Here is a 13,257-nt window from a genome sequence, read left to right on the forward strand (position 1 = left end):
GGTTGTGAATTTTAAGTTTTGTTTTGTATTATTCGTGCGTAGGTTTTGTATGAGTTTAATTTTGTCTGATGTGTTTTACAAAATTGTTCTACAAATCCACCAATCAATAAAATGTCTGATGAGAACAATACAACTTGGTAATCACGCTTAAGTTATATGTCTTATGTTAACATGCTAGGAAACATAGTTTTTAAATACTTGCTCATACATCTCATACTTTTGTTTTCGTTTCTCTCAAAAATGAATTTATATAGAGAGAACAACATAAATGCAAAGGAGGAAGACTATTGTCTTCGTTTAATTTTCTCTTGGGTTCATCGTTTATTAGTTTTCTTAGGGTTTAGTTTTGATTACAAAGGAGGAAGACTAAGTTTCACTATCCTTTTAAGTTTTTCCCTTGGGTTCACACCATTTACGTACTAGTCTTCTTAGGGTTTAGATGCCATTAAAGTACAAATTGTCTATAGTTTCTATCTATGTCGTATTGTTGTGTGTCTTTACATATGTACTTTAAGTTTTATGTTGAAAGAAGTTGGTTCTGAATTTTGTTGGACCACGAATAGAAACACAAGATGTTGAATTGACGAGTACAGTTTGCTCGTGAGAGTTCTGAATATATAAAGTGAGCCACCATGTTGTTAGGGTGTGGGTATCTTAGCCTTTGTAGATAAAGTTCTCCTATGTTACTTAGTCAATACATATACTGTTTCGATATTGTGGATACGTTTAGTTAGTTTCTACATACAGTTTTGTTATGTTGTTCAGATTTCGATCTTGTATATATAACTTCCTATTCTATGTTATCATATAAAATGAAACAAATGTAATACAAAGTTTTACCTAACAATAGAGTAATCTTGGCAAAAAAGAATAAAAACAAGATTACAATGCTTAAAGAAAGTAATAGGGCGCAAACTGACTAATGCATCCAAAGAAGCATTAGCTTCCTCCATTTCTTTATATGACGTCGACCTGAAATGATGTTGCGAACCTCCCTATCAATAGTCCTAAACATGACGGAAGGGGGAAGAGCTTGGTTGTTGTGGAGAACATTGTTTCTTTGCTTCTAGACTTGGAAAACAAACGACTGGACTACGATTTTTCTCAGAGTAAATGGTGCTTGGCGAGTACGCTCTCGGGTCCAAGAATGGTGAGGACATGTCGGCTCCCTGGCAAGAGTCTGGAGAAAATCTCGTTAATAATGGCTGAGGAGTAATCACATTCCACCATTAGGTGATCTCGTGTCTCAAGATGAGTGGAGCATAAACTATGTGATGTTTTTTCTTTCTTATGCTCTTTTCTCCAGCTACTTTGAACTCCCTTAGTTTCTCTATATATTGTTGACCTGATATTTAAGATTTGTATTGTCTTTAGACTAATATGCTAACATATATCTATACATTACTCATGCGCTAAAAGAAGTTCAACTCTATATGATAATGTATATGTAAAAAAATTTATGAAGCTAGTCCAAGAGACCAAGGCCTTGGATTCCGAGATTTTTATTTATTCAATCAAATCAAGCCCTTCTAGCTAACCACGCTTGGAAAATTTCTGAAACGACCATCAAGTCTAATATATCGCATACTGAAATCAAGGTATTTCAAGGATACGTCTTTCTTTACAGCGTCACGAGGGGCTAAGCCATCATATGGTTGGAATTCACTACGATTTGGGCGAGAATTGTTGAGTACTGGTATTCAATTTCGTATTGGTGATGGACATAACACCAAGCTGGGGTTAGATCCAAGGTTACCAACTGTCCCTCCGCGTCCTCCGAGGTTAATTACTGAGAATGATTCTAATCTGCCTGTCAGAACTCTCATAAACCAAGACTCCTTACAATGGGACGAACGACAGTTACACAACCTCATTAACAGTGAAGATCACCATTTGATTCGGAAACTATATATACCACAAGTACCAGATTCAGATGAATTTTCTTGGTGCTATACTAGAGATGGGACTTATACAGTGAAATCAGGGTACTGGAGAGCGTTGACAAATGATCGTGTAGAAGACGCTCCACGAGCACCTTTGGCAACAAATACGTACATAGCTGCAGCAATTTGGAAATTGGATATCATACCAAAGTTGAAACATTTCCTTTGGCGTTTCTCCTCCAGAGCTTTAGGGGTTTCAGAGAACTTAAGAAGGCGGAATATCAATGTGAATCCCCTATGCTCACGTTGCTGCTTCGCTGTTGAGACCACTGACAATGCTTTTTTCTCATGCCCTCATGTTATATCGATATGGAGAATGGCCGGCTACCAACTTCATATACTTGGAGATACAAACACTTCCATTGAAGATAAATTGAGGTATCTCTTCACTATTTATCGAGATCCGCGACTTAGTAAGATAAACCAGCATATTCCTTTTTGGCTACTTTGGAGAATCTGGAAGAGCAGAAATGATTTGGTTTTTAACCATAAACTGCTTGCAATCCCTGATATCTTTAAACACGCAACCACCGACACGGAAGAATGGTTGAATAAGACTCCAACAGTGCTGGATAGTCATAACCAAGGGCTACAACCGCAATGTCAACAACAAACAAGACATGATAAATGGAAGAAACCAGAGCGAGGATGGCTTAAGTGTAATTACGAGGGAAACAGAGATTCTGGTCTAGGTTGGATAATAAGGAATTCCACCGGTATTTTCTTACATGGTGGAATGGGACGATTTCAAGGCCGTGCTACACCTAAGGAGGCCGAATGTACAGCACTCTTATGGGCGATCCAAGCAACGTGGGCTAATGGTTATCGCCGAGTTGAATTTGAAGGGGATAATTTAACAATCACTCAACTCTTACAAGGTCGAGAAACTACTCCACGGCTGTGTCACTACTTGAATACAATACAACAGTGGCAATCAATGTTCCTCGACATTCGTTTTTCTTTTCGTCATCGACAACAGAACTCATGTGCTGATCTACTTGCAAAACAAGCTCTCACTAATATTTATCACTTTACTTTGTATCATTCATGTCCTGCTTTTTTACTATCTGCTGTAAACAACGATTGTGAATCTTAATTTTAATAAAGTCATTGGAAGGAAAAAAAAAAAAGAAGCTAGTACTAGAGAAAAATATTAATTTTAGGTGATAAATGACTCTAAAAGATTTTTCGTATATAGTTAATTAACATAACTAAATATATTGTTAAGTTTATTCCGCAAAATCATTTAACCTATTAAAATCAAGTTAGTAATAAATAATTAAATATGTTTAACTCTATATAATGATTTATATAGAAAATATTTTATACAACTAATATACATATATATTAAAGAAAACGTTAATTTTATTGGTAATAAATGACTCTATAAGATTTTTTATATATTTAATTGACATAATTAAAAATATTTTTAACTTTCCTCTCCAAAATCTTATTTTTATTTATGACATTTCTTTAAATCAAGTTAGTAATAAATATGTTCAACTCTATATGATAATGTATATGGAAAACTTTTTTTATACAGCTAATATACAAAAAATTAATTAGAAAAAAAAATTTCTTATTAAGAAATGGCCCTAAAAGATTTCTAATATATCTAATTAATTGACATATGTAAATGTATTGTTAATTTTTTTCTAAAGATAGACCAGACTTTTTGGTATAAAATTTAAATTTATAGTAAAAATAAATTATATACTTCTAAAAAAGAAGAAACTAAATTTAACTAAAAGGAAAGCAAATCATAAAAAAAAAGCAAATCATATGTTTCCATATTATAATATATATATATATGTGTATGTGTGTGTAATCATATCTTAATACTAGTAAAAAAACCATGGCATTTCTTCCCAAGAGAAGAAAAATGGGAGAATCCTCAAATAAGATGATGAAACTTACTCAAAAAATTCCTGATGATATCGTGGAGCACATCATCTCCATGTTTCTTCCAGTCAAATCTCTTTTACGAAACCGTATCCTATCCAAAAGATTTGTGAACACAAATATACGATCTCGTAACCTCGATTTCAGTGGCATCTATTTTAGAAGAAGAAGTCAGTTAGAGGCTGTTGGCATCATCGAAGAAGTCATTAATCAATATAAAGGATCAGATATTCACAGATTCATTTTGCTTATCAATCATCTTGGGATTGAAGATAAAATAATCTCATGGATCAATACATGCCTTGGGAAAAACATCCAAGAGATTGTCTTAGATTTCTCCAAATCTAAGAAAGTTATGGAGATCCCGATCAATTTCTCGGCCGTGGAGACTCTTCAACATTTGAAGCTGCGATCATGTAAGTTTGAAATGGTAGACGATTCTCCAAAAGGTTTAAAGCTTTTGAGGACACTCTCACTTATGCGTGTCAAGGTGATGAAAGAGACAATAGACGCAGTTTTCACCAACTGCATCCACCTCGAATCAGTGGAACTAATCAATTGCTGGATGGATGACATGTTGAGCATCCATGCTCCGGAACACAAGAAATTCAAATCGCTGGTATTGTCTTCTATACGAGGTCTTTCGGTCATCAGTTTGAACGCACCCTCTTTAGAAAATTTCAAGTATGATGGATATGCCATTAAATTTAACTTTGTGAGTACATACACACTCAAAGAGGTAAATCTCCATTATAATCGGAATTTTAGCCAAAGTTATTACGATCCATCTAATTTGGTGGTTAATAACATGAATTTTATCACAAGAGTTTTTGTCCTCACAACAACGACCATCTTTCTTGAGGTAAATTATTTTTGATGTATTACATATACTTTTTTCAAATTTTTATCTTTGCCCGTTTAAAATTTACATTTTAGTTTTACTTTTACTTCGGAAAACGATATTATTGTTCGCTAGAGATAGTATAGGTGACATGAATTATTTAGGTTATCATGATTAATGGAGAATGATTTTCTTAGCCTGTATATGTTTCATATGGTTTAATTATGATAGTCTTTATTTTCTTGCGAGCGCTAATGCAGCTTTAAAAAGTAGGATGTTTATGTTTATTTGTACGCATTTGACTTTCTTTATCTACTTACCAAATGATTTTAGATAAGATTTGTAGACTTACATAGCAAATAATTTAATTCATTTCTTAGATAAGATTTACTTCAATATACGTATGAATTAACAATAGTCCAATTTGTATGTGATCCAGAAATTACCCTAAATCTATTCCTTCAAATTTAGATAACATTTTTTGTGTGCACATGCATCATTCTTAAAGTGGTTGAACTTTAGAGTATGCTTTGCATATGTCTTTGGTTGATTGATAGAGAATGTTCATCATATTTAGATTGGAATTTTGAACTGTTTTTTTTTCCACATATGATTCTCTCCATTTTACTTTTCTTCAAAATCATTTATTCGTGGTTTAGAGTGAGTTTTGATGGTGTTTTAACATATTTTTTGTAGGCTCTCACGAATAAATACGTAGGAGGAGGAAAGCTAGAAAAGCGGCCTTTCAAGTTTGAGAACTTAACAAAATTTCATATTTCCTTCAAAGCTCCAACGTTTTGCACTCTTTTTGACATCGCTGAATTCCTTAAAGAATGCCCTAAACTCGAACGTGTTGTGATCGATGTACATCTCTCTCTTGCTCTCTCTCTCTCTCTTTCTATTTCTATCTCTCTCCACCAATATGGTTTGTTTGATATATGCAGATTCAGAATTTCACTTTCGAACCTCAATTGCCTTTATGGGAGATTCATCAAAAAGATCAGATTCAGAATGACTCGAAAAACAGCTATTTATTGAAGTTTCTAAAGAAAGTCAAGATAATTGGCTATAAAGGTCACTCACATGAGCTTGATATATTAGAGTTCTTTGCCAAGAACGCACCATCTCTAGTGAAACTGAAGTTGGTGATGCCTAAAAAAGCCAAATACATTGCTCGTGCACCAGATTCTACAAGAATAAATGACATCAAAAAGATATTCCCCGCGATTAAGGTTACCGAAGTTTAAAATCAAGTTATGCCCACCATGCCAAACTATCATTGCTCTTTTGATGTTTTAAATATATAGAACTATGTGATGTTTTTTCTTCTTTCTTACGCTCTTTTCTCTAGCTAATTTGAACTCCCTTAGTTTCTCTATATATTGTTTACATGATATATAAGATTTGCAATTATCTGGGATTATTGGAATTATTGTCTTTAGACTAACATATGTCTATACATTACTCATGCACTAAAAAGAGTTCAACTCTATATGATAATGTATATGTAAACAAAAGTTAATAACATGCTTTGGTTTCTGGCCTGAGTGGATGTATGGGCTTCGGTCCAGAACCTCTTTGATTATTCAAAAAAAAAAAAAGTTGTGCAGCTAATACTTGAGAAAATATTAATTTTAGGTGATAAATGATTCTAAATGATTTTCGTATATAGTTAGTTAACATAACTAAACATATTATTAAGTTTGCTCTCCAAAATCATTTATAACATATTAAAATAAAGTTAGAAATAAATAATTAAATATGTTTAACTCTATATGATAATGTAAATAGAAAATATTTTATACAACTAACATACATACATATTAAATAAAATTTTAATTTTATTCGTAATAAATGACTCTATAAGATATATAATATATATTTAATTAACATAATTAAACATATTGTTGAGTTTTTCTCAAAAATCTTATTTTTATTTTTGACAATTATTTAAATCAAGTTAATAATAAATATGTTCAACTCTATATGATAATCTATATGGAAAACTTTTTATACAGCTAATATACAAAAAATTAATTAGAAAAAAAAATTCTTATTAAGAAATGGCTCTAAAAGATTTCTAATATATCTAATTAAATAACATAAGTAAATGTATTTTTAACTTTTTTATAAAGATAAACCAGACTTTTTTTTATAAAAGTTAAATTTATAGTAAAAATAAATTATATTTTTCTAAAAAGAAAAAAAAACTAAATCTAGCTAAAAGGAAAGCAAATCATTAAAAAAAAAAGCAAATCATAAGTTCCCATATTATCAGATATATATATATATGTGTGTGTGTGTGTGTGTGTGTGTGTGTGTGTGTGTGTGTGCGTGTGTGTGTGTGTGTGTGTGTGTGTGTGTAAATCATATCTTAATACTAGTAAAAAATCCATGGCATTTCTTCCCAAGAGAAGAAAAATGGGAGAATCCTCAAATAAGATGATGAAACTTACTCAAACAATTCCTGATGATATGGTGGAGCACATCATCTCCACGTTTCTTCCAGTCAAATCTCTTTTACGAAACCGTATCCTATCCAAAAGATTTGTGGACACACATATACGATCTCGTAACCTCGATTTCAGTGGCATATATTCTAGAAGAAGGAGTCAGTTAGAGGTTGTTGGCATCATCGAAGAAGTCTTTAATCAATATAAAGGATCAGATATTCACAGATTCATTTTGCTTATCAATCATCTTGGGATAGAAGATAAAATAATCTCATGCATCAATACATGCCTTGGGAAAAACATCCAAGAGATTGTCTTAGATTTCTCCAAATCCAAGAAAGTTATGGAGATCCCGATCAATTTCTCGGCCGTGGAGACTCTTCAACATTTGAAGCTGCGATCATGTAAGTTTGAAATGGTAGACAATTCACCAAAAGGTTTAAAGCTTTTGAGGACACTCTCACTTATGCGTATCAAGGTGATGAAAGAGACAATAAACGCCGTTTTCACCAACTGCATCCACCTCGAATCAGTGGAACTAATCAATTGCTGGATGGATGACATGTTGAGCATCCATGCTCCGGAACACAAGAAATTCAAATCGCTGGTTTTGTCTTCTATACGAGGTCTTTGGGTCATCAGTTTGAACGCACCCTCTTTAGAAAATTTCAAGTATGATGGATATGCCATTAAATTTAACTTTGTGAGTACATACACACTCAAAGAGGCAAATCTCCATTATAATCGGAATTTTAGCCAAAGTTATTACGATCCATCTAACTTGGTGGTTAATAACATGAATTTTATCACAAGAGTTTTTGTCCTCACAACAACGACCATCTTTCTTGAGGTAAATTATTTTTGATCTAGTACATATACTTTTTTCAAATTTTTATCTTTGCCCGTTTAAAATTTACATTTTAGTTTTACTTTTACTTCGGAAAACGTTATTATTGTTCGCTATAGATAGTATAAGTGATATGAATTATTTAGGTTATCATGATTAATGGAGAACGATTTGCTTAGCATGTATATGTTTCATATGGTTTAATTATGATAGTCTCTATTTTCTTGCGAGCGCTAATGTAGCTTTAAAAAGTAGGATGTTTAATTAATCTATTTATAATAGTGTGCTATTTTCTTATGTTAATTTGTAAGAGGTCATCATAGCTTGACCAAAATAAAAAATATTGACCAAAATTACTTGTAACACCCGTGTTTAAAAATGGGTGGTGTCGATCGACACCAAGGAAGGGTGTCGCTCAACACCAACATTTTTTGGTTAGACCGGTTTGATTTTAATTGTGAAATATATGTGGGTTAGGTTGGTTTAACCCTTGATTGCAACTTAAAATAGAAAAAGGTCGACTTTGTTCTCATTCAGCCGCTTTAAACATTTCCAGCGAGTGAGAAAAGTTCTCAAAGTTTCTAAAACTTCCTAAGGGAATCTATAAGGCTTTTTGGTGGTGTTTGGTGGCTGTTCTTAGTGTTTCTAGTCTAGAGGAAGTGAGATCCGTGTTGTGTGGTGGTAGGAGAGTCAGATCTTTGCTTGTTCATCCATTGCAAAGAGGTCGGTGCATAACCAAGGCTTATCTAAGACCTTCTCCATCGGGAGTTCTGAAGATAGAGTTCTCATTATTATTTACTTTAAAAAAACAAAAAAAGGAAGTGACACAATGAGAACTAGTTCTGTAAAGAGAGCTTGAGAAACCCATTTGCAATTTTAGAGAACTCCTTTTATGAGATGTCATTTTATCATTGGTTTATTTTTTTACTTTTTAGTTATATAATTTAAGTATATTAAAAATATTCATAAAGAAACTTTAAATAATCTCTCACCGTTAGAGATGCTCTAAGTATTTTGATCATTATTATAGATGTTTTGATGATTGTTTGATTGATTTCTTTGCTTGCTTGGTTGTTTTTGTGTGATATGATCCATGTGAAACCCTTGGAGATTCGCTCGTGGCTTGGGAGTGATTAGAAGTGGAGATCCAATGAGAAAATGCAACTGGAGCGTTTGCAGAGCGTCGGTGTCGATCGACACCAGTGGTGGGTGTCGCTCGACACCAATGTTTTGTTCCGCGAGGATAGTTGCGACTCGCAAACGGAGTGTCGAGCTCGGTGTCGACCAAGTGTGTCGATCGACACTAATTGTCACCAGTGGTGTTACTTGTTGTTTATTGTTTGTTTGAATCATTTTCCTTGATGATGATTGATACTACTTGTGTGTAGAGCCTAGTTGTCAGGATGAGTGCATCACTAAGTATTTATGAAAATAATTATGCTATCTCTTTTCGTAATGATGGTAAGGGAAATGTGTAATCGTGGAATCATGGCAATGAGAGAATAATGATCTAGGGGCTCGTTGATTGTTCTGAAAAATGTTAGGAATTGTTTAGGAAATTGCTAATTCTGGAATGTTTGCTAGATAAATGGTTAATGTATTTGGTTTTCTGAATTATTAATTTAATTTCTTTTGCTGGTTTATTGATTATGGTTTGGTTTAGTTGGAATTGCTAGTTATACGTAAACTACAAGAAAACACGTCGCCAGCAACCTCTAATCTATTTTAAAGTATTTTAATTTTATTATTTTATTGGGTTAAAGTATAAACAAATTATCTGATTTTTTTTTCCTTTTAAATTAAATTGGTTTTAATGAATATTGTTTAAGTCATTTAAAATTTGATGCATTCTTTTTATAGTGTAATTTTCGATATTGTTTTAAGAATTATTATAAACTTGAAAATTTAATTTTATCAGTAAATAAAATCTAAAAAGCCTAAAAAATCCTATAACACGACTAAGGCTAGATTAGTTTTGAAATATAGGCTCGAATATTTTTCGGACCAAAAGGGAAGTTTTGCATTGGACCGGACCGATTGACTAGGGATGCATAATAGAGCTGTCCTCTACCAAAAAAAGAAAGGATGCATAATTCCAAGCATTTGGACAATAATAAAAAGGGAAAATTCCATAAAAATTCCCCATCTAATTTTAATTTGAAAGTTTAATACATCAAGTATATAAAAAAATTTGAATCGAAGAAACCGCTTAGTAAATGATAATCGAATTGACGGAATCACTAAACCGGGGTTAATGGAATTACACTAAACTTAGGGTTTATCGATTCCAATTCGATTTGAGGTAATAGTAAAGGAAAATGCAGTTTTTGGATACCCTAAATTACCCGTGTGTTTAGGGATTAGTGATTTCGTCAACCTCGGTTTAGTGATTCCATCAACTTCGGTTTAGTGATTTCGTCAATCCGATTAAGTAATTTATTCGATTCGACAATTTTATAAACTTAATATATTAATAAACCAAAATTTAATAAATCATATATTTTCTGTCCAATCAAATAACATTGGATATTAAATTTAGAGGTCTTACCACAAAAAGAAAATAAATTGAGAAAGCTAACAAACGATAGAGAAAGTTTATATCACCACACTCCACACAAGTACACAAGACACAATCAAACAACAGTTTTGACCACAGATGATAAAGCTCAGAAGCTTCCACCACCACGAAGACGAAGAACCAAGTGGAGAGTTGATTCCTTTTGGATGTTATAATCAGCCAAAGTCCGACCATCCTCAAGCTGTTTCCCAGCAAAGATGAGTCTCTGCTGGTCTGGTGGGATCCCCTCTTTGTCCTGAATCTTAGCCTTGACGTTATCAATTGTGTCTGAGCTCTCAACCTCCAAGGTAATAGTCTTACCTGTCAATGTTTTCACAAAGATTTGCATACCACCACGAAGACGCAACACAAGGTGAAGAGTAGATTCTTTTTGGATGTTGTAATCCGCAAGTGTGCGACCATCCTCAAGCTGTTTTCCAGCAAAGATGAGTCTCTGCTGGTCTGGTGGGATCCCCTCCTTATCCTGAATCTTAGCTTTGACATTATCGATTGTGTCTGAACTCTCAACCTCCAAAGTTATGGTCTTTCCTGTGAGGGTCTTCACAAAAATCTGCATACCACCTCTGAGACGAAGTACAAGATGGAGAGTAGACTCCTTTTGGATGTTGTAATCAGCAAGGGTGCGACCATCTTCAAGCTGTTTCCCAGCAAAGATGAGTCTCTGTTGGTCTGGTGGGATTCCTTCCTTGTCCTGAATCTTAGCCTTGACGTTATCAATTGTGTCTGAGCTCTCAACCTCCAAAGTTATGGTCTTTCCGGTAAGGGTCTTCACAAAAATCTGCATACCACCTCTGAGACGAAGCACAAGATGGAGAGTAGACTCCTTTTGGATGTTGTAATCAGCAAGTGTGCGACCATCCTCTAACTGCTTACCAGCAAAGATAAGCCTCTGCTGATCCGGAGGAATCCCTTCCTTGTCCTGAATCTTAGCTTTAACATTGTCAATAGTATCAGAGCTCTCAACCTCCAAAGTAATGGTTTTTCCTGTCAACGTCTTCACAAAGATCTGCATACCACCTCTTAACCTGAGAACCAAGTGGAGAGTTGATTCCTTCTGTATATTGTAATCCGCCAAGGTACGTCCATCCTCAAGCTGTTTACCGGCAAAGATCAATCTTTGCTGATCCGGAGGGATCCCTTCCTTGTCCTGAATCTTTGCCTTAACATTGTCGATAGTGTCAGAGCTCTCTACCTCAAGAGTAATGGTCTTGCCAGTAAGTGTTTTCACGAAAATTTGCATCTGCAAAAATCAAAACAGAGCCAAGTCAAAATCGATCAGCAAACAAACTCAATTGATGAAACACAAATTTACACACCCATTGAATCAATCCAATCGCACATACACAAAATCTGAATTGATGATCGTCCACAAAACAAAAACCCTAACTTTATAACAGAATCTAAACTGGTAAAACGCGAGATCAATCAAGAGGCCACAACAAATAAAACCTAATTTCACAATCAAACAACGAAATTGAACATATCTAAGCGATAACACTTCAAAATTTCACCGAATGTTTCAACAACACACAGATCTGAGAAACGACGAAGCTGGATTAACGAAAAGAACAGATAGTTTTCGGATCAATCACCAAAACATCAAAACTAACCACAAGGAATCAGAATCGTAGGATCTAGAAGTTTCGAGTACCTTGACAGAGAGAATCGTGAAGAGTTTTTGAAGAGCGATTTAGGGTTTGAGAAAGATGAATATGAGAAAAGCGAACGAGGAATCTATATATATAAAATTAACTTTTTCTATTTTCTATGTCAGCTAAACATCCATATAAGCTGTATTTTTATTTAAACATTAAAATAAATTTAAAATCTTCATTTATTGCATATTTATGTTACTTATTTAATTATTAAAAAGTTTATATAAATAAAAATAAATTATATAAAAAAATGAAATGTTAAAATAAGAAAAATAATACTTTAATTTTTTATTGGTGGTAATAATATAATTCAACTTTCATTTTAAATTGATCATAATTTAATTTTTAAATATGTTACTGAGTTTTAGAATGGAAGAAAAGTTTAAATTTTTGATAGACTAAAACAACATTTATGTAATTGTATATATAAAATTATAAAGAGGAAAAATAAAATGAAAGTTAAATATTAGTTTATAACATGATCAAAAAGAAAAAAGGATATTTCATAAATTGAATCAAATGCTTTTAATCCAAATTTGAGTATTGAAAGATAATAATAAAAGAGAAAATAATTATAATATTTTTTGAAAATCAATTAAAAAAATATTAAAATATCACAATATGAATAAAAAATCAACAAAACAAAATTATAAACCTCCCGCGCGGAGCGCGGATCAACTGCTAGTATATATTATAAACAAACCTCTCATTCGAATGCCTTATTTATATTATTAATAAAATATGACACGTGTCATTTTAGAACATTCTAGAGGATTTGGTTTTCCATTTTGTTTTTGTATTTTCATTGATATTAATAATAATAATAAATAATAATGATAACTAAACAAATGAAAAATAAAGGGGAATTTTGTTAGTTCTACCACAGGATGGTGGGTCCTTTATGAAAACTAGCACAATTCAAAAATCTTTCCCCACATACGTCAGAAGCAGTGGATTGGTAAGACCATCTTATCCTTTGTCGTAGACAATAATTATATGGTAATATTTTTAAAATTCTAAAATTGTCCATCAAATTTA

General features: G+C 33.0%; 3 protein-coding genes across 4 annotated transcripts; 2 read left to right on the forward strand and 1 right to left on the reverse strand.

Moving 5' to 3' along the window:
• Positions 1–3,798: 3,798 nt before the first annotated feature.
• Positions 3,799–6,042, forward strand: LOC17895278 (FBD-associated F-box protein At1g61320). 2 transcript variants are annotated; one of them, XM_006301479.2, is made up of 3 exons: positions 3,799–4,707; positions 5,383–5,550; positions 5,631–6,042. In XM_006301479.2, the coding sequence occupies exons 1-3, from the start codon at positions 3,799–3,801 to the stop codon at positions 5,931–5,933; spliced, it is 1,380 nt and encodes a 459-aa protein (XP_006301541.1). In that variant the 3' UTR covers positions 5,934–6,042. The 2 variants fall into 2 exon arrangements, with proteins under 2 accessions (XP_006301541.1, XP_023644060.1); XM_023788292.1 differs by having other exon boundaries at positions 3,843–4,560.
• A 1,012-nt stretch (positions 6,043–7,054) lies between these two features.
• On the forward strand, positions 7,055–8,004 carry LOC17895744 (FBD-associated F-box protein At1g61320). Its single transcript, XM_006301892.2, has one exon. The coding sequence runs from the start codon at positions 7,081–7,083 to the stop codon at positions 8,002–8,004; it is 924 nt and encodes a 307-aa protein (XP_006301954.2). The 5' UTR covers positions 7,055–7,080.
• A 2,482-nt stretch (positions 8,005–10,486) lies between these two features.
• On the reverse strand, positions 10,487–12,298 carry LOC17896150 (polyubiquitin). Its single transcript, XM_006302326.2, has 2 exons — positions 12,216–12,298; positions 10,487–11,804 (listed from the first exon to the last, which is right to left on the reverse strand). The coding sequence occupies exon 2, from the start codon at positions 11,802–11,804 to the stop codon at positions 10,653–10,655; it is 1,152 nt and encodes a 383-aa protein (XP_006302388.1). The 5' UTR covers positions 12,216–12,298; the 3' UTR covers positions 10,487–10,652.
• Positions 12,299–13,257: the final 959 nt, after the last annotated feature.

Source organism: Capsella rubella, unplaced genomic scaffold (assembly GCF_000375325.1).
Source record: "Capsella rubella cultivar Monte Gargano unplaced genomic scaffold, Caprub1_0 scaffold_2, whole genome shotgun sequence".
Taxonomy (NCBI): Eukaryota; Viridiplantae; Streptophyta; class Magnoliopsida; order Brassicales; family Brassicaceae; genus Capsella; species Capsella rubella.

What these genes read in the sequence shown, in the direction of transcription:
- LOC17895278 (XM_006301479.2), top strand. Translation starts at nt 3,799, where the DNA reads ATGGCATTTCTTCCCAAGAGAAGAAAAATGGGAGAATCCTCAAATAAG. An exon ending in CAACGACCATCTTTCTTGAG is followed by an intron (nt 4,708 to 5,382) that starts GTAAATTATTTT and finishes TATTTTTTGTAG; the next exon opens with GCTCTCACGAATAAATACGT. An exon ending in TCGAACGTGTTGTGATCGAT is followed by an intron (nt 5,551 to 5,630) that starts GTACATCTCTCT and finishes TGATATATGCAG; the next exon opens with ATTCAGAATTTCACTTTCGA.
- LOC17895744 (XM_006301892.2), top strand. Translation starts at nt 7,081, where the DNA reads ATGGCATTTCTTCCCAAGAGAAGAAAAATGGGAGAATCCTCAAATAAG.
- LOC17896150 (XM_006302326.2), bottom strand. Translation starts at nt 11,804, where the DNA reads ATGCAAATTTTCGTGAAAACACTTACTGGCAAGACCATTACTCTTGAG.